The sequence below is a fragment of the Nuphar pumila genome, unplaced genomic scaffold (genome assembly GCF_984573655.1).
Source record: "Nuphar pumila unplaced genomic scaffold, dmNupPumi1.hap1.1 HAP1_SCAFFOLD_529, whole genome shotgun sequence".
NCBI lineage: Eukaryota > Viridiplantae > Streptophyta > Magnoliopsida > Nymphaeales > Nymphaeaceae > Nuphar > Nuphar pumila.
In genome coordinates, this window is record NW_028323386.1 from 32273 (window position 1) to 53641 (window position 21369).

A 21369-nucleotide genomic window follows, 5' to 3' on the forward strand; every position below is an offset into this window, starting at 1 on the left:
ATGGCGTTTTAGCCTGGGCAGTTATGTTCTGATTCTAATGATGGACCAAGCTTTGAAACCTGAAAATTCCTTGGTTTAACCTAATAGTGGGTCCCAAGGTGCCGAGGCCAATCTCGCAGTAATCATCTTCCATAAGTGGATTCCATTGCAGTACTGCAAGACCCGACGACTCACCCACAGCAGATCAGCTAGTTGAACGAGATTGTCATTAAGTAAGCAACACTCAGAGGCAGGATATCTCGGAGATAGCTGCAAATGTGAAACGCTTGTCATGTCAATCAATGACAACTTACCAGGCCCGCGAATGAGGCACAATCGCCATTCAGGAACAACCAAGCGCCACTTGTCTGTCTGGTAATTGAGATGGGCGTGTTGCCCATTTCCGACGAGCTTCACATAGACCATCCAAGGAAAAGCAGCTGTACCCACCAATCAATTACACAAAGGAACCCAGGCCGGACTTCTGGATGAGCTTAGAGTCCACTTGGGACTCGCGCGTGAGCGCCACTCTACCGGTACGGGCGATTTCGAGGATGCCGTAGGGCTCCAAGACGTCTTGGATGGACAGCATGGTGTCTTGATTGCCGACGAGCTCCAGAGTGATCGTCTGACGTGTCATGTGACTCACATACCCTCCAAAAATCTCTGCGATGTCCTTGATCTCAGACCGTTGCCCAGGAGTGCAACGAACCTGCATAACAAGAGCGCACGGATCAGCGCAGTGGGTTTTGAACGGCTTCGTACCGCCTATCGAGATGCTCACATATCTTCTCCCATATTTGGTCCTGCAACGCTCAGTTGTCGCGAGATTTTAACAAAATGAAGTGAGCGCTGCATAGCAAACAACGGCGTGGTGTGCAGCACAAGCTATCGCGTCGGGATTGCAGCGACCCTTCACAAACGCACGCCCAAGTATATGTACCCATCCTTTTTTCGTCTCCCCCATACATGTACTGCAACTGTCAGGCAATATCAACGTTGCATTGAGGTGAATATATCCATGCGCCTGCCTTGCATGTGCATCATCGCCCAGCATCAGTGCTTAGTCAGGCCCTCTGAACTTTCGGGTAATCTACCAAAAGTTACATAAAGTCCGGGACAAAAAAGGGAGTCGGAACCGCCTCTTGCGATGGGTGCACTGCCCAGCATTCTCAACGCCCCGCGGTGTGCCACGCACCTTGACGAGCATGAGCTCACGCTGCACATGCGGCTGCGTAGATAGGTTGGTGACCTTGTTGACGACCACCATCTTCTGCAGCTGCTTGATGAGGTTGAGGATGCTGCGCTCCTGGCCGGGGATGACGGTGGTGATGCGACTGCACCCCTTTGTTTCGGAAGTGCCGACGGCGAGTGACTGGATGTTATAGCCGCGGCTGGCGAGGACCCCGGTGACTTCATTCAAAACACCCGGGATGTCACCCACCTCGATGCTGAGCGTGTATGGGAGGAAGTCCGCATCGGCAGCTGCCGCGGGGGAGACTGGATCCAAGATGTTTCGCACGTTCCACACCCCCTCCTGCTGGCTTTTGTCCACCATGTACACGTCAGCTTCGTCGGAGGACTGCATGGTCGACACGTCTGTCCTGCCTGCATGCAGCATGGCAGAGTGCTAGGGCGCATGCGAAAGGCGAGTTCCCTAGCACTTAATTGCCGTCCGAAGAGCCCCTTAGGCAAGGGGGAGACCGGTCATGATTGCCTGCTGTTGAACAACCTCTGTGCCCACCTGGTCGCATGAAGCAAGCGACCAGAGATTACCTTGAAAGCGTGTCCATGTTTGCGAAGCATCTGTCGCAATACGACCAAACAGATGCCTCCGTCAATCCCATGGTGGGCCGCGAACACAGTAATGAGGTGCAATCGAGCAGTGAACCACCTGACAGACCAACACCTCGTCAAAGCCCACTCGGCACAGTAGCTGCGGACGTGATACATCCTTCTGGAGTGCTTCATCCCGAGATCTAATTTATCTACGAAGTAGACACACCGACGAATGTCGGTGCATCTCAAGCGATTAAACAATTCAATCACAGAACCCCAACCTGCACAAGAATGTGAGCATCTAGACCACCACCAGCGCTGTTCGCTTGTAAGAAACTGCAACGCACCTCGCTGGGCGTCTCCCAGCTGGCGGGCGACGCCAGGCGCCCACCCATCGTGCCGAGGTCGAGCTTATCGTCGGACTTGCGGAGAGCGATGCGGCCGGTGCGGGCCAGCTCGACCAAGTCAAAGCGCCGCCATGCCCTTCTCGAACGCGTACAGCTTTCCAGGGTCTCCGCTGATCGCGATGGTCAGCATGTCCGTCCCCACGTCCACGGACTTTGCCGTCAAAGATCTTTGTGAGCTCCAAATCTCTGTCCGTTGCGCCCCATGACTCGCTCGCATCTTGAACAGCGCTAGCTCTCTGTCTGGAGTCACACCAACCGCCTCAATGTGTGCCACTTTTCTGTTTCAAGTGGTCTGATTCACAAGTATTACTTCAAGTTGCCAATGTCCACGTGGATGCGGTAGTGTTGTAAAACGACACATCATCATCATCATTTGCCCAAGAATATCGTAATTACCCACTCCCGACATCGACCCTTGACCATGACTTTCATCCTCTGAAAGGACATGTGACGAGTTTGGCTCTATGCAAGGCCCTCTGCAATAGCTCCCAGCTGTTGGCGCTGTCAAGTTCCGGAACTGCTTCTTGAAAAACAGAAAGCTTTTGTCTTGTCAGCTTAGCATGCCTGAGAAGCTGACAGAAGTGGGCAGACGATACCAGGGATTCACGAAGAACATGGTGAATTGCTGTTCTACAGCCACAGCATCCTCATGGAGATGCAGTCCCTTCGATATCGATTGCACCAGAATGGTTGTGAGGCAAGATCTCAGGTTGCCATGCTCAGGCTTGTAATTTTGCAAGCAAACAGCTGAAGGATGGAGCTGGCTTGACCGAAATGCAGCAAAATGGAAGGCATGGGAAAGATCATGGCCCTGGAGGTGCCGTACCTAAGCGATTTTCAAACGTGATGTCTTCGACGTGGCGCACTTTGACCAGCTTGGACAGATTTTTGACAAGAGTGCTCTGCACGCCACCCACAACCCTGTCAATGGTGCAAAGCAAGAAAGGCAGAGCACTCGTAAAGGGCTCGCCCAGTGCTTCGCCAGGCAGTTTGCTTGGTGCGTCTGTGTCTGTATGTCTGGAAAATGCATGATTATCTGGGGCAGAAATGGAAACCCCATTCCGGCGGAGCACTGGGCTCGCCAGCACCGCCCCACCTGACAGCGATGACGGTGCAAATCGGCAGGTGGACAGATCGCTGGGTGCCAGTGTAACAGTCCCTGCTCTGGCAGCTAACAGCACAGGCGCACATGCTGCATTACTTGGCGTTTGATGATATTGATGTCAAGCTTCGTATTCACAATCTTAACCATAATGATGTTGTTATTTGCTTCTGTGTGCTGCCCATCACTGGCTTGCCACCGCGTCTTCCAGCAACGGTGGCCCTTGACGTATGGCCGGGCCTACCCTCGGCGGATGACCGATCCTCGCTGCAAGTAGACGACAGAAAACAGAGTGAACCACGGAAAAACAATGAACCAAATAAAGACATGTGCTGTCGGTCAGCACAAGGCTGATGGCGTTGAGTCGAAACGGTTCGATGGATAACAAGGACGTTGCTGAACATGCATATTGCCAGTCTTGTGGTGGAGGGTTAGCACCACGTTGCCAAATGCCCGCAATGTGAGTGAGGGGATGTGTACCATGGTGGAGCGGTTTCCAAGTGTGACGATTGTGAACAGCGCCTTGTCAGAAGTGAGTCCAACGGCGAGAGACTCAATGTTGACACCCCTGCGGCCGAAAACGCCTGCGACGCGGTTGATGAGTCCTGACTCATCCGCCACAAACACCGAGATAATGTGCTTCTCGATGCCCTCCTCCAGCTTCTTAGGACTCTCCGCCACGTACACATCGTAGGTGTCCTACATGTATAAGACAACATATTCGAAATGTGTGTATATGTGTGACGTCGCATGGAGGTGCGTGAGATAACTCATCACAAATACGGTCGTTCATGATGCACTGCACTTCAGAGTCGAACTGACATCAAGTATGCGAGCAAGATGCCACTCTGTGGGTTCCAGATGCACTGCATCACTACCATGCTGCAATTGCAACCGGAATGACCATGTTCCCTGCATCCTGCTTGAAGGGACCTAACCGCGTTTAGCTTTGACAGACGTTTGAGCAGTAGGCCAGCAGCAGGAACCGCAGTCTGACGCATGTGCTGACGCTCAGCACCTGATGAGTGAGAGTGAGGTGGTGAGTCGACACGGCCCGACCGTCGGGCTGCGAATCGATGTCGAGAATAGTCCGGCACGCAGCGCGAGTGTGCTGGGAACATGCTATCTTGTAGGCCCCTGTGCGTAATGCATGCGGCGCTGGGCGCTGGCTGTCGCGTCGTTTTCGTCACTTTGGGACAACGTGCCACCCAGCCCGCGACACCGTTCGCGCAGCTCCGCACGCCGTATGCAATCCGAAACGGCACACGCTGGATAACATGTTTTCATCACAATCGTGCTGCGTGCTGGGCTATTCTCGACGTCACTTTGAAGCCGCTGACACCGCCTTCGACATGCAGAGTCATGGAACCCACCAATTGCCTGGCGCCCTGTATATCGCACGACTGTGATAGAACAAGTTGAACGTCGTATTTTGGATGACGGGGCGCACCTCTGAGCTTTCCAACGGGTTTGTCGCTGGTGTTTGTGCAGCAGCGGAGGCCTGTGATTCAGCAGTAACACTTCTTGAGCACATGCACGATAAAGACAGGCTTCAAACATAGTCACATATGTAATGAGGGTGAACCTTCTATGCGATGGTGGACAGAGGCATTCCCGTAGAAATAGCAACAGTTCCGACAGACACTTCTGAATGCGCAAACAAAGAAGAACCGTTCAAAGCGTAAAACGCAATCTATAAGCTGCCATTCATTGTAACACCCACATAAATGTACATGACGTGGAGGGCAAGCACCTGAATGTCCCCCCTGGCTCGAGTTCGATTGCTGACACATAGAGGTGCGGCTGCTACACTTGGCCTCGAGACATGTGATCGTACATGCCTGCCTGCATTGCAAGCACTTCGTGTCACTCTCTGCACCTAGCATAGCATCGTTCAGAAAGCGAAAATGTATGGCAGGAGGAAAAGAGTCGCTGTCCAGTGTACAGACGTACCCGCAGGCACAGAATACGAAGCCATTGCAACGAACAAGGTCAACTACAGCCACCGCCGCGAATATGCTTGGAAACAGCCCGTTGGAAGGGGCAGAGTTGTAAAAAGAGTGCATCTTTGACCAGAATCCTTGGGAACAGACCAGCCCATAAGCATTGAAAGAAGCGCAGCTATCGCAGGGTGCATCCGATATCCCGGATAGGTTGTGACCAAGGTACGAATGACATCCCGATAATCGGGCCGACTGCTCCTGGTCCCTAGGCAGAGAAACTCAATCGACAGTGAAAAACACCCCTGTCCCTTGTAATTGGATACTGCTGGACATCCCGGCCACCAGTGAGTTGTCATGGAGAGCATCCGTTGTAGGAGTGGGTTCAGTGTGCCGTTCGCACTCGCATTCGCCGGTCACACACGAAATCGAGCACTCGACTGCCGCAGGCTGCGGTATAGTACCTTCCATATACCATTGACAATAATCACGAAATAGCGCAGGGATGCACAACCAAGATCTGGCCCCATAGGCCGTCACCGTCTGGGCGAGCGGTGTCTGCAGCTGCCGTTCAAGGCCTCGAGTGTTGCTGCGGACGGGGTCTGGCGACTCGGTCCATCACATCTGCTAATACGTGCACCATTACAAAATGTTCTGCCTACAGTCAGGGTGCTTGCAGCCCACGCAGCGGATGAGTCGCGAAGCAAGCAGTAAATCTAGCGCAGCTCAACACCCAGGTTGTCTTGAACCTCTAACCGTACTCGATCCTGAATCTTGTTGATCTCCTCATCCGTCAAGCTGCGTTCCATTGAGCGGTACGTGATCCGGAAGCAGTTTGACGTCTTGGAAGTCTTCTTGTTCGTGAACTCGTCGATCAACTTGACTTCCTCGATCAAATCGCCCCCCGCATTCCGCACGATCTCAGCCAAGTTATTCTCTGTGAAGCCTGGGGAACCCAGAAGGACATGTCTTTGAAGACGGGAGGGTACTTTGAGAACGACTTGTACTTGGTACCGAGTTTGCCGTTTTTGAACTGCGACATGAAGCGCTCATCCGAGCACCAGAAAAGCCTGCAAGTAAAAAGCAAATGTCAGCATACAGGAGAGGAATCCTATTTAGAGTTGGTGAATAACACAAACCCTCACTCGCTCTAATGATCGAAGTAGACCTTGTGCCATGTCAACGCCACACAACGCCGAAACAGTGCATATGCAGCTTGTAAATACCCTGCTATGACGTATCGTTCCATGCGGCAACGTCGGCAGGCTCGGAGGACGTGATTGAAGATGACAAATGTTTGAAAACACTAATGACAGATGGCAAATGCACTGTTTTAACCAACTTGAGTCAATTCTTCAGGCTGTCCTTTTCGTGCACGCAGGTACCACGAAACAAACAGTCCTAGCGCACACGCAGATGTGAGTGTCACGCGCGGCTGCAGCGCATGAATCTACAAAGGCATGTAGATTTCTCTCACACCGCACCGTTCTACATGCGGTGTGAGAGATGGCGGAAATATTGAGTGCCGTCGTCCCACCCCCAATATCGCTTAAGCAAACAGGACGTTCTCGGCTGCAAGCGATGAGCAGTGCGGAATACCATTTGCAGCCTTTGTTGCGCATGTCATTTGAGCGCAGTGCCACGAGCAGACGGGTTCATCACACATGCGTTCCGCATATCCTTGCCACTTCATTCGCGTTGTTCTAGGCGCACACGTGTGGCATTCAGCCAGCAGTTCACCTGATGTCCAGAAACTCAAACCAGATCTTGGTATTCTTAGCACGTCCACTAGTGACTGTGTGGCTGAGAAAAATTAGGAAGCTGGCAAGAACATGGAGAGGCATCAGCACAGCCGTCAACCTGATGTCGGGAATCTCGAAGGGCGCAGTGCATGGCAAGGCCGTATGGGGCCACGTACACACCATGACAACTGGGTAGGGCAAGGTAGGTGCTGGTGTGCATAAGTACGTGTGCCTGAAGGCGAGGGGGCTGTCGCATTTCAGCACTCACAGAGGCGGCAAATTGGCCCTTACAAGGTTCCAGAAACCAAGGGTTTTGACGCAAAGACAGAACTCCTAAGCGTGATCAACGCATTACTATATATTGTGCATTTCTTTGAAGAACTGGACGCACGACTGAGTGATGGTATCATCACAGCAGCATGGCTTTACTGTTCGCCGATTGAGGTACCATGCAGACCCAAGAAATCACTGAATACCTGGTTCAGCTGATGGCATTACTCTATTTTCTATGGTAGTGTCATTCGCCGAAAACAAAAGCGTTGTACAGCAGCTCACCTGATGTCAGGAATCTCGAAGAGCACCATCGCCAGGCGCTCCAGGCCGAGGCCAAACGCCCACGACACATTGCCGGCATTGCCATTGTCATCCAAAATCTGCTGCTGAGTCACACCACAGCCGAGCACCTCCAGCCACTCGCCGTTGAAGAAGATCTCCAGCTCGTACGATGGCTCCGTAAACGGGAAGTAGGCGTCGATCCACCGGCACTCCACCTGCCCGAACAGGTGCTGCGCAAGACCCTCCAGGGTGGCTTTGAGTTCCCTAGCTGCCAACTCGCTCCCTGCAATGCAGCCGCGTTGAGCACAGATTGCAAGACGACAAAAAAGAAGAGAGGTGAAGTTAACGGTTCATTACGAGAGGGGAGGAGTTGGTGGTTCAATACGCGAGGCAGGGAAATGCGCAAGCAGGAGGACTGCATGGGCAAGGGGCATCTTTTGAGCAAAGGGGCATCTTTCGGCACTGGTGCACCAACAGGAAGACATGTGGAGTGCAATATTGTCCACGCGGACCCAACCAACTCAAGGATTGGCTTCTTTCGTTGATCCACACATTTCATTTATGATTCATCTGAGGTAGATTTGATTCCCAAGCAGTTCAAAAAAGTTGGAGTTGCCGATGTCCATGTGGATGCGGTAGTGTTGTAAAACGATCCATCATCATCAGATGCACATGGAACAGGTGCATGTAGATTGTGTTGCTCTCAGCCTGTACACTTGCAGCACATGCTGACTACTTGCTCAGTGTGGACGCTCTTTCTTCGCGACTGACATTGAGGCATCAACTGCAGGCACAGCATTCTGGGGAGGATGCCTCAGTCATTATCAGGTCGTTGCCAGTCCTCTCTTTCAGCACTTGCAGAATGGCCGTGTCATTTCCAGTATGCTCGCATGAAATTCCACTCGCAATCAACCATCTGTGAAGTTGTGCCTCCATAGGCAGTTGTAGGTAAGGACTGGTGCTTGCAACTTGACAGGTTCTCACATCAACAACAGCAACTCGTGTGCGTTCTTCGGCATTGAAGCAGCAGACGCTCCATTGCAGCTAAAAAAAGTACAAGCGCTCGAAAGTCGTGTAAGGAGCCACACCAGAGCATCCCGCGGCTTCCACTTCAGCAGGCGTGAACACCCGGAAACCTTCCATTTGATGGAACACGGGATAGTGTGTCTTGTCGATGGAGTCCCTCCGATACACATCGCCCGTTACCAAGAAGCACTTCTGCCCTTGGCTGAGCAGCTCTGCTTGATGTGCGGAAGTGTGACATCTGCAGCACATGCCATGGCATCCCTTCGTGCATATTGCAATAAGCAATTCTTGCCTACCACCCCAGTCGGGATGATGATCTTCTGACTTGCAAGCTAAGTATGCTCAGACTTGCGCATGAACTCAGCTTTGAAACAAGAGAGGGGCAACATTGACAGTGGCTGTTACCAATCTCAACTGAACGGTTACTTGTTCGATCCCCCGACAGTTTTTGTACGGGGCGGACAACAATGCGATCAAGTACCATTTGATTCTAGCATGCAGACCTGTAAGTGGCGGCATTGCACACACCAAGGCGCTCTCATGGAAGGTCTATTACACGAACGATGGGCATCGCAGCGTTTCTGGCTTATAAGAGCCCGTGATAAGCAAATTCCGGTGTCTTAATCATGGGAAAAGCGAGATTCGCTCGCCCTGTGTGGCACCCTCCTGGCACCCACATCAACATGGCAGTCGGCGTTAACGTGCATACCTGAGAACGGTATCCGCATTGATATAGTAGGTATCGTTTGGTGACCGCGATACATGATCCTCTGGGACAAGGACGCTGTCGAAGTTGGCCTTGGCGGACACTATAGGGTTCAGGTTGTCAAACTTCTCGAAATTGTCCTTGTGCACATTGTCGAAGTAGTCATATATCGCGTTCTTGATGATCCACAACGGGTGCCCAGGTGTATGATGCAATCTCGCACCAATCTTGCTGTAAATGTTGTCTGAAACATTGTTTGATGGATCGCCAGTGATCACTTCCTCCCGGGAAGGAGCGTCCGTGGCCACAGCCTGGATGGTCTTCCAACCTCTCCTGGATGATTTGGTTGCATCTCCAAACGGGCTAAGTTTGCGGCAGACGCTGACTGCTTTTACAGACCTCAGAGGTCTCGACATTCCAGCCAGCAAGATGCTTCCCCCCATCGAAAGCGATGCCATTCTGCATAAAAACATAGGCAACTCAACGTAAGCAGCCAGGCTTACCGTTTGAATTTAGGTAGCACAATGGTTGCGCCGTGACTAGTGTTTACGCTTCTAATGAGAGGGCACGCTCCAAGAACCCTTCAAAAGAACTCATGGCCGACCCTCGGTGACAGGAACGGCCACCACTTCTTTGGAAAAACTCGCACATCTACGCCATGTCACCTGAAGCCTTCGTGCGACCAAAGTTGTCCCGTGTCACATGCGCCTATCTGCCTGGCTTGGTTGCTGTTGCACAATATCATCGCGCACGGCGTCACGAACCGCACCTGCTGTGCATCCACCACGAGAAATGGTGATAAGGAGGTGCACGTACGACTTTGTGCGCTCGATTTCCTGTTTGTAGCGCGCCAGTGCCTATGCACACTGCAGTACAACCAAAAGCTAACCAAACTGGCACCGCGATAGGGATGTACGCCTACAGTATGCGACTTGGCATCATCGCCTATGAACAGTTCTTCAGACACAGACTATAAACACAAATCATCCATGCTCGTTGGCGCTGCAGTGCAGCCACTTGTGGATGCTTCGCATCCATGCATGCATCAAAGTGTGTGGTGAGCAGGACATTCCGTAGTAGGGCAAGGTCTTGCATGCGCATTTAGTGCCGCGTATAATGCAGTTCTCCAAAAGAGATGATATTCTAAGGCACACCTACGCCCAGAACATGATTTGCTTGTTGCAGCTGCCACTTGGCCTGACAACATTCGGTTTTTGGACGGGTATATCTATCACACCATGGACAAGCAAGAACATCTAGTTGTCTATCAACCCCTCACTGAACGGGGCATGGTGCGCCAGGAAAAGAACCTGCCTTTGCATGCAGATACCTCACATGGAGGGTAAGCATGCAAGTGCTACAAGCTATGAAGACACGCAGTGAGCAGCACTCATGTTCAGCGCATGAAGCCGATCCATGCAAGCGCACAAACGCTTCCCAGACAACCTATGTATAGGAAAATGAAAAAGAAAACGCCAGCCCAGAGATGAAACCATCTACAGGACTGTAAATAGTTACAGACCCACACGGAAGTAAGCCTGTTTGTTTGCACTGTATCGCCACACTGTACAATTCAAAGTCAATGCAATGGAACTGTCACAAAATCCAAGGTTGAAACAGAGGTCGACTTGAAGGATAAAATCACATTGTCTCTTGCAAGCGCTGAGGATGCTTGCGAGTTCAAAATGCACTCTACTTAGTGTGCCTGTGTGATTTCATTCCTTGCTAAATGTTCACAGAGGCACCTGATGGCACAGTGTCGCAACGTTTAGCTAGTGGATGATGAAGCATGGCAGCAGATTAGCCAACGTTTGAAACATCTAATGGACGCAGCAAACCTGTCATCCTAGAGCTGAAATGGCAGCTGTAGTGAATATTCACAACAAGAGCACACACAGTGCTTTGAGGCTGCCGAAAACGCTCATTTGCTTGAAGTGTGAGGTCTGACTCAGCAACCACGCTGCTGGAACGGAACTCCCACATTGGGTCCCTGACCAACCATACTCGAAGGAGTAGTTCATTTTGTGCAAGCATGCGTCCAGGCTAGACGCTTTCTGTCGGAAACCAGCTATCATGAGATAAACGCTTGCACGCACAGAAGGAAAGGATGTCAAACGAGGAACAACTTTGGAGGTATAAGCCTCAGCAGCGCCATTGCTGAGTCAGATCGCACGCGTCACGCATGCTGTCATCCAGCATCCTTTCTTGCTGCCAATGTCCTTCACCTTCATGCTGAACTTGAGCGTCGAGGCCTCGGACGAGCTGCCATGCACCTCCACAGTCACGTCGCAAGAGCTCGCAGCTGCTGGCTCAGATTTAACGATTTCGTACCCTCGGTGGTCAATGATATCCGCAAATTTGTTCCCGAATTCCCCTGCAACAAGCCTGTCTTCTTGCATCAGAGTATTGTGAGCAAAACTATGTTGAAGATACTGTCCCAAGGATCAGAAGATATGTTCCGTAAGTATCTACCGTTCCATGTGCACACGTCCGTGTGAAGTGCGTACAACCCTACATTGTACAGCCAGACTCTGTACCCGACCATAGAGTCATGCATTGTGTGGACACTATGGTCTGATGACTATTCTATGGTCCTTGAAATGTTCTTTACTTCCGTGTATCAGCTGCCTGCTGATGATTGAGTATTTTACCATAAACTTGAGCCTATAAATACTGTGCTGTGCAAGTGTAAGTTCACCTAGTGCAAATTCTCAATAGGTTATGGGTCCAGCATAAAAGTGCTGGTTATAATTTTATACTCTCGTGTTCTCACTACATTTGTGTTCTCACATTGTCCAATCGTCTTCGCGTCTCGTCCTATGATTGAAGAGTCTTCGCGTCTGCCCGACTACTGCGCGTCAAGTGTCTTCGCGTCTGCCCGACATTGAGCTGCGCTCTTTTATCTCTGCTTAATTCTTTTCCAAGCCATAACTTCTGTCAAGGATGCTGTCGGAGAGAAGCTCGGTGATGCCAATTGGGCAATCTGGTCGGTAAAGATTCTCGCTCTGCTTACGTGGAAAGGCTGTGCACAATGGGTTCTCGTTGAACTGCCTGAAGTCCCCAATGCCGATCAATTTGAGAACGCGTCCAAGGCACTGTCTCTCATTCGTCTCAACATCTCCGATCGTTGGCTGCGTTTGACGTCTCATCATCTTTCTCCATTTGCCGTCTGGTCGTTCCAGAGCATCTCAACGCACTGCAACCGCAAGCTACCATTCTGCAAGCGCGCCTGTTCGCTCTCGAAATGGAGCCGGCACAGTCTGCTGATGCATACCTGGAGGCTATTGAGCTGCTGCACGATGATCTCGTGCGTCTAGGCTCACCATTGCTCACTGCCACCCTCGTCTCTCATGCACTTCGTGGTCTGACATCCGCCTACGCAGCTTCAATCGGCACCCTTGTTCTGCATGCTGAATCCTACAGCATGCTCTCTCTCCGTGCGGCTCTGCGTGCCCTTGAGGCGCACACTCAGCTCGCCGGTGGTCCTAGCCATGTTGCCTTCCAGGCCCGTCCTCAACGGGCTCCTCGTGCCCGTCTGGAGAATCAGCCGTCCTCCAGCATCCATGTCGACCTTCAGTGCCATCATTGTGGCAACAAGGGGCACATCGCGCGTCACTGCATTCTGCTTCGTCAGTCCCAAGGACCACAGCCTGCCACTTATGCCCCTGGTTACCCACGTCCCAATGCGGATGCCCGCGGCACGTCTCTTCCTCTGAGCCCTGTATTATCACCTGATTGGGTACTTGATTCTGGTGCTTCGGTGTCGCTGACCAATGATAGGTCATTGTTCGTGGAGTTCTCTGCATTCCACATCCCGCAACCTGTTTTGTTTGGCAACGGGGGGACCGATCTAGCTGAGGGTAGTGGTGTCATAGTCATTCCAACGCAGTACACTCAGCTGCGCCTTGAAAATGGACTGTACGTACCAGCACTTGTAAGTAACTTATTGTCACTTCCTGCACTTGTCGATTCAGGGATCTCGGTGGCTATTGGTGCTCGTTCACCCACACTGACCTTGTCTGCGCACAATGAACCCGTTGCCACTGCTTCTTTGCGGGATGGTGTGTACATGCTTGATTACCTGTCTCGTACGGTCGCATTTGCTGCCACTGCTGATTCCACTGCCAACTTGTGGCATCGCAAGCTTGGTCATACCAACTTTAGCACTCTGGCAGAAATGCAACGTCGGGGTTTGTTGACTGGTTGTTCGGTGACCCCAGCACAGTTTTTGGAGGCACGTGAGAATGTCGGCTGTGAACCATGCATGGAGGGGAAGATGACTCGTAACTCCCACCCTTCAAGGGCGCACTTGGCACCTCGTGTGAATTTTTGCTTGCACTCTGATGTCATGGGCCCCTTCCGTGTACCCACGGTGGATGGTCACAGATATGTAGTCACTGTTCTCGATGAATTTTCTGGTTACTCAGTTGTGGAACTGATTCGCCAGAAATCTGACGTGAACGGTGTTCTGCGGCGTTTGATAGTTTGGTTCGCCACTCAGGGCAACCACCAGGTTGTGCGGCTGCGAACTGACCGGGGTGGGGAATACTTGAGTGGTGATTTTCAGCTGTTCCTTGACTCGAAGGGCATTGTGCACGAACCCACTTCTGCGTATACTCCTGAAGCCAACGGTAGGGCTGAGCGCCTGAACCGCACACTGGTGGAACGCATGCGCACTGTTCTTGCCGAGTCTCACCTGCCCGATGCACATTGGGGTTATGCAATGCTGTATGCTGCTGATGTCAGGAACTGTGTTTTGCAGTCAGGTTGCACACAAGTACCGTATGCTCGCTGTAGCAATATCGAGCCTCACCTAGAGCAGTTTCACCCATTCGGGTCCACAGCATGGGTGCTTGTGTCGCAGCCGCAACGTCACAAGCTTCAACCTAAAGCTGATAGGGGTGTTTATTTGGGTGTGTGTCCGCCTCTCAATTCCACTGTACATCGTGTGTTGGTGGGTACCAAGGTGGTAACAACTTGTGATGCTTACATTCAGGATAGTGCCCAGTCTTTGAGAGCCCGGTGGATGTGGACGACGCCACCGTGGCGGAGCTTGAAACCTCCCGTCATCTTGAACGCCCTCCATTCCCGTCTCAAGCTCATTCCCTTGCTTCGGATCCGGTGGTGGTGTCCGCATCCATCGAGGACTTGGCCTTTGGGCTTGCTGATGACCAGCCTATTTTCAGCCAAGCCAGCCTTATACCTGCCTCATCCCATCTGCTTCCCGCATCTGCTGCTGCGTCCGACTGCGGCGATGGTGAATTTCCTGACCATGCTGCTGACGAGACTGTCCCTTCGCCATTGGGTCCGACAGCGGGGGGACATGAGGATGCACCCGTCAACGAACAGGCACCCTCCATGCAGTCTGACCCTTTGACAAGAGCCAGCATTCAGCGATCCTGTGGACCCCCGCAGCGTCTGGCATTCGCCGCCAAGGTAGTTGGATTCGACCCTGACCCCGTCTCTGTGGCTGATGCGTTGTCTTGATCTGATGCTTCTAAGTGGCAAGCTGCTATTAATGATGAAATGGACTCCTTGGCACAACATGAGTGTTGGGAGGTGGTGCAACTTCCACCTGGGGCAAGGACAATTGGCTGTCGTTTTGTATTGGAACGCAAGCGGGATGGGCGGTATAAGGCGAGGTTGGTTGCCCAAGGGTTCTCTCAAAGGCCTGGGGTAGACTATAGTGAGACTTATGCTCCTGTATGTAAATATGCCTCACTTCGGGCTTTCTGTGCTGTTGTGGCGGATCAAGACCTTGAGGTCCGTCAGATTGATATTAAAACTGCTTTCCTAAACGGCGTGCTTGACGAAGAAGTGTACATGAGGCATCCTCCTGGCTACCCAGGGCCAGAGGGTACAGCGTGTAAGCTTCTCAAGTCAGTGTATGGTCTCAAGCAAGCGCCTCGTGCGTGGCATCTTACCCTCAAAGCAAAGCTCTTAGAGCATGGTTTTATTTGCAGCGAGGCAGACCCAGCTTTATTCATGAAGTTGGGATCTGATGGGGCCATACTGGCACTAACTTACGTAGACGATTGTTTGATAGCTGGTAAGACGATAAAAGATGTGGAGCAAACTCTGGCCTTGATTCAGTCTCTTTTTGAGGCCAGGGACATGGGGGAGCCCCATGATATCCTGGGGATTCAGCTGATACGGGATCGGGGAGCCAAAACCGTTTCTCTTCATCAGACCCCCTACATTGAGAAATTGCTCCATGACTTTAATCTCACAGGTGTGGCTCCAGTGTCATTACCCATTGCTGCCATTCCAAAAGACGGCGATGCGTTGCAGGAGAATGCAGAACGATATCCATCACTCATCGGATTATGCATCTTGCGAATTGTACAAGACCTGACATTGCTATGGCAGTGAGCTGCTTGGCCAGGTATCTCAAGGCTCCCACCACAACGCATTGGGATGCTGGCATTTACTTGCTGAGATATCTTGCTGGTACCAAACATCTCGCTTTGGTGTATGGTACCAGCCGAGGGCTGGTTGGTTTTTGTGATGCTGACTTCGGAGGTGAAACCAAAACCAGGAAATCCACAACTGGCATGGTATTCATTCCTCATGGAGCTGCAATTTGCTGGCAGAGCAAATTACAACCCACTGTGTCTTATTCTACTACTGAAGCTGAATATCAGGCAGCTAGTGTTGCAGCACGAGAGGCACTGTGGCTCAGAAAACTACTACCTGAACTTGGTGAGCCCTTGTCCGGGCCTATTGTGATTGGTGGTGACAACCAGGCTTGTCTCGCACTCTTGAAGAATCCCATGAGTACTGCTCGCAGCAAGTATTGACATAATACATCATAGTGCTCGAGAGCAAGTTGCTCTTGGGCAGATTGCCTACAAGTTTGTGTCAACTGATGACAATGTTGCAGACTGCTTGACCAAGCCGATTTCTGTTGGCAAGCTGTCGTTTTGTGTCAGAGGTCTTGGTCTTCGATAATCGTATTATTGTATTTGAATCTGGGGAGCAATGCCCCAGGTTGCTACTTCCTATCACATATGGGGAGTGTTGAAGATACTGTCCTAAGTATCAGAAGATATGTTCCGTAAGTATCTATCGTTCCATGTGCACACGTCCGTGTGAAGTGCGCACAACCCTACATTGTACAGCCAGACTCTGTACCCGACCATAGAGTCATGCATTGTGGACACTATGGTCTGATGACTATTCTATGGTCCTTGAAATGTTCTTTACTTCCGTGTATCAGCTGCCTGCTGATGATTGAGTATTTTACCATAGACTTGAGCCTATATATACTGTGCTGTGCAAGTGTAAGTTCAACTAGTGCAAATTCTCAATAAACTTGGCTTAGCCAGAGATGCTCGACCTTGTCACAGACAGGGCAGCTTTATGGACAGCGTCAGACAGCATCCATCATGCATGTGGGAGACATGCGATGCAATGTATTGTGATAGCCGTGGATTGTCAGTTGAAACGCAGGCTACCTGACGATTCCAGTGGGCTGCATCATGGCGCAAGAAAGTCTGTCAGTGACAGACAATGCCGTTGATTATCGCCAGCGGCACCATTCAGGTCAGATGGTCCTGCAGATGTTGCAAGGTGGGAATGGGGAACGTAATGTCAAAGCCAGATCTGCAGGTACGACACAGCTCGTTGCCAAGACACACCCATGAAATGATCGAAGTGATAGAGGTCTTTGGAGTAGCCAAAGTACTTGGAGCGTTCCATGCCTCCTACGTCCTCAGCAAACTCGTACATCGTCAGTAGCCCATGGTTCATCCTGCAAACAGGCGCGCACTATTGCCAGGGGGAGAGAAAGCAGACGCCAGCGTGTCGGTCAGCATCAGACATCTCGTCAAGCACTGCATCACCACATCGCACAGAATCGTGGGCAACCCGTTTCTGGACCATTCAGCCTGCTCTGACAAGGCCAGCAACAAGTTCCATACCGCCAGGCCACTCTAAATGTCCATGCCTAGGCCTTGTCCACCAGCTTGGAGGCTGGAGAACTCAGCCGTCCATTACATGCCATTCCGAGCGTTATCACGGTTACTCCGGTCGGTAGCTTGCTGCACAATACGTTCGCCGTGCTCGTGCAGGCTGCGCACCATGGATCACCATTGTTTTGAAGGGCGTCAAGTTGGACCGCCACGGCCTCTTGTGGTGACAAGTCGCGACTCGGCATTACCTGCATCGGCACCGCGCCCTGATGAATCCGTGGCCCACACGTTCCGGGGCAGCTGTACAAGCGCAATCCCTACACACGTTGCCGTGTTGCAGCCGACGAGAGAAGAGCGTATATGTGAAAAGAAGTCCTGTGTTTGCTTCCCCTCCTCCTGCTGATTATGGCAAGCACGCATGAATTCAGTTTCCACGACCATGCTTGTACAGCACTGCGCTGGGCCAAAGAAAGCGCACCTTCGGATTGTCAACATTTTGGGGATTGTGTTTGCCCACACAGCGGGTAATGGGCAATATTCGGGGCTTTTGCGCACTTGACTGTGTCCTTCTTGATATATTGCAGCGCGCCGAACGAAACCCTAACATGATGTAGCGTCAATTGGAATGCACCGAGACAAACTCCCCAGAATCGGAACACAAGCCAATAAAAAACCGTTCATATTAGCGTAAACAAGCAAGGCTCTGGTTCAGGGATACCCCTTCTCTGTCAGCAGAAACAGAATTTGCCATGGTACCAGATGTCGAAGAAAAGAAAATGAAAGCGCACACACAACAAAGACGAGCCTTGTGAGAATGAAATTGCAGGATACACGAGAATGTATTTACGTAGCGCGCTCTTGAACGCGGATGAGTCACTATGTGGCTGTCCTTGCCTCCGAATCATACCACACCCCTACTGCCAGCAGTACTGATCCGTTCAGACGAGTCGAGAGCCCACCAGTCGACAAGATTGGGCGCAACAAATACTGAAAGCCCCTTCAATTCCATGCATTCCTCATTTGCAGCTGAGGATCGTCAGGTTTGAGGCTGATCGTGGTAGAGCCGCTCTTGCTATGGCATCGCAAATGTCGACGTTGTCCAGCAAACGCTATATAAGCAGCACCCCCCTACGTGTGCCCAGTACACGAGTGGTATGTCGGCGTTCTACCACGAACGTGGTCGCTAGAGACTACCCAAAACCACCTTTTGAGGATGCCGGTACATTCCAAGAAGCACAAGCTCTGTCAGCCTTCATGAAGAACGCGCCTCGACCATCTCAGCCAAAGAAGATTGCTATCATCGGTGCTGGTCTTGCGGGCTTGTCTGCGGCCAAGTACATTGTGGACGCTGGACACATCCCAGTTGTGCTGGAAGGCCGAGACGTGCTTGGGGGCAAGGTAACGTCGCGACCGCACATCTTACACGCCAAAAGAACCCTTTCTGGCTGATCTCTTGCTACCCGTCACGGCATCAACACGCACAAAAAGAGAAAAGCATTCGTTTCGTAGGCTGTTGCCTTCCATGCACGTCTCATGTGAACCTGTTGACCGAGATTCTGTGGAGTCCACAGGGTGGCACTCAGTAGGCCAGCCAGGTGTCTGGCAACAGTCTGTCAGACTGGTTGACCGAGTCTCAGAGCTCTATATGTTGTTCGAAATTTGGAAGACGTCCAGCAGGTGAAGTGTTTCTTTCACAGGTCCTAAGCACCACCCAGTTGTTGTGCACAACAAGTGAATGGTCTCAACCTGGCCTCTTTATCCTGCATTCATGCGACATGCGTTGAAGGGACCGGTCCAAATCATTGTAAAATGCCACCTGTGCGCTTTACCTACCCCTCATTTCCATCTCTTACACATGTTATGCAGGATTGTATTGCCAGGTAGAAGAGTTCCAATGCTTGGCTGAGTGCACGCAATTTTCAGCACACTTGCGTCTATGATTCAAGATCAACTCTTGCAGCAAGAGAATGGCAGTTTACGGTTTGATATGCAACCTCCATGCTTCAGCAGGCATGGGGCTGACACCTTGTGGCGCCTGAGAGACTCGCTCGATGTGGGAAATTCAACTGACTGATGGTGGCTGGCGGACCGGGAAACGGCTATTAACATGGACAGCGTTGCAGGTTGCGGCGTGGAAAGACGAGGATGGTGACTGGTATGAGACAGGATTGCACATCTTCTTTGGGGCGTACCCCAACATGATGAACATCTTTAAGGAGCTCAATATCGAGGAGCGCTTGCAGTGGAAGGAGCACTCCATGATCTTTGCCATGCCGGACTCGCCAGGAGAGGTGCGCTGGCCCTTTGCCAGACTGTAATTTTGTGGGCTACACATCACAGACACGCCCGAATCTTTGGGGGGAAAGCCACACTGTCTGTACTGCAGTACAATGTATTGTTTGAAAGTGATAGTCCGAGCAGCCGTTGGTGGAGAGCGCTGACGTTTAGGGGAGGAACGCTCCACCTTAATCAATAGTACATCAATATCCGGGCTGAGGCCGCACAAAATGATGATGGTTTTTGGAGTTGAAATGCCAGAATGGGCTTCAGCCTCCATTCTTGTCCCATGTATTTGTGGGTATCTGAGCACGACAATCAGAGGGTCTGGCAAAACACTGCGCTTCCTTGTACGCAGTTCTCCCGTTTCGACTTCCCCGATCTTCCGGCTCCTTGGAACGGCGTCATCGCCATCCTCCGGAACAATCAGATGCTGTCGTGGCCCGAGAAGATTCAATTCGCAATCGGCCTCCTGCCTGCGATCATCTTCGGCCAGAAGTACGTCGAGGAGCAGGACAAGCTCACGGTCAGCGAGTGGATGGCCAAGCAGGGAGTTCCAGCGAGAGTCAACGACGAGGTCTTCATTGCCATGGCCAAGGCACTCAATTTCATCGACCCTGACTCGCTCTCCATGACCGTTGTCCTCACAGCGCTCAATCGCTTTCTCCAGGTCCGAACTTCAATTGCCTTCCTCACACCGTCAGCGTGTGTAATTAACATTGTCACCGAATGTGCAACCGAGTTGAGCAATGCACGTCCCAAAGGGGTCCCAAACATGTCACCTTGTAGCAGACCACAATTCGGCAATACCATGTTCTGGTATAGCTGAGTTTAGGTCACTTCAGGCTATGGTGGACCAGGTACGCTTGCCTCAGGGGACGGGAAGGGAAGCACAGATTCCTAATGCGTTCTTGGGGTTGCCGATGTCCATGTGGATGCGGTTGTGTTGCCAAACGATACAACCAGGATTGCTGCCTTCCCTTACCCCCTGGGCATGTTTGAGAGCTCGGTGCTGTTTCAAGTTGATCACAAAGAATCATAAATCCATGCTGCTGGCATCTCGCTCTGACTCTGACGTCTTTCATGCTTTCGAGCGAAACTTCAATACAAGAAGTCAGCCGCGTTTGGAGCGCCTGTTTCCATGTTCTCAAATTTTGTTGAGCGAGTCAGCTTGTGTGCCAAGGCCTGCATGTCCACCACGTGTACATCACTGGAATATGTGTTGTGCGCAGACTACATCTCACGTACCCCAGCACATAAACCCCAGTTTGGCTATCTTGAAAGTGAGCTTTTTGTGACAGACGGTCCCTAGTTTTAGCGTTTAGCGAGACTGAACGCCCGATGCATGGCTCTATTCATGTCAAGCGTCGCTTCTCCGATTGCGCGGAAACAGCGGTTCCAACCGCTAGTTGTCAACACACCGGCCTGGTACCTGCAACTGCTCATTGACAAATGTTTCTGAAGCAACGGCACTGCGATGCCATCGTGCTCCGATCCATGTGTATTTTCTGAATTGTTGGGTTACCTGCAGGAACGACATGGATCCAAGATGGCATTCCTGGACGGGGCGCCCCCAGAGCGCCTGTGCAAGCCAATCGTTGAGTACGTAACCGCTCGGGGGGGGGAGGTCCGGTTGAATCAGCGCATCAAGGAAATAGTCCTCAACACTGACGGCTCCGTGAAGCACTACCTCCTTATCGACAATTCCGTCGTCGAGGCTGACCTCTACTTGTCCTCCGCCCCCGTAGACATCATGAAGCTCTTGCTCCCGGACCCTTGGAAGGCGATGCCGTTCTTCCAGCAACTGAACGGCCTCGAGGGCGTCCCGGTCATCAACATTCACATCTGGTTTGACCGGAAACTCAGCACGGTGGACCACCTCCTCTTCTCGAGGTCGCCATTGCTCTCAGTGTATGCCGACATGTCGGTCGCATGCAAGGAGT

The 21369-nt window shown here is 51.7% G+C and overlaps 1 protein-coding gene and 2 pseudogenes across 1 annotated transcript; 1 reads left to right on the forward strand and 2 right to left on the reverse strand.

Annotated features, from left to right (window-relative positions):
• Nucleotides 1–436: 436 nt before the first annotated feature.
• Nucleotides 437–5737, reverse strand: LOC149810090 (acetolactate synthase small subunit 1, chloroplastic-like; annotated as a pseudogene).
• Nucleotides 5738–5923: 186 nt separating this feature from the next.
• On the reverse strand, nt 5924–11219 carry LOC149810091 (phenylalanine--tRNA ligase, chloroplastic/mitochondrial-like; annotated as a pseudogene).
• Nucleotides 11220–16748: 5529 nt separating this feature from the next.
• Nucleotides 16749–21362, forward strand: LOC149810092 (15-cis-phytoene desaturase, chloroplastic/chromoplastic-like; the record flags this gene model as incomplete). Its single annotated transcript, XM_089994428.1, has 5 exons — nt 16749–16847; nt 18176–18547; nt 19273–19440; nt 19785–20096; nt 20958–21362. Coding segments are annotated over exons 1-5 (1356 nt in total), but the record flags the coding sequence as incomplete, so codon positions are not given.
• Between the last annotated feature and the right edge of the window lie 7 nt (nt 21363–21369).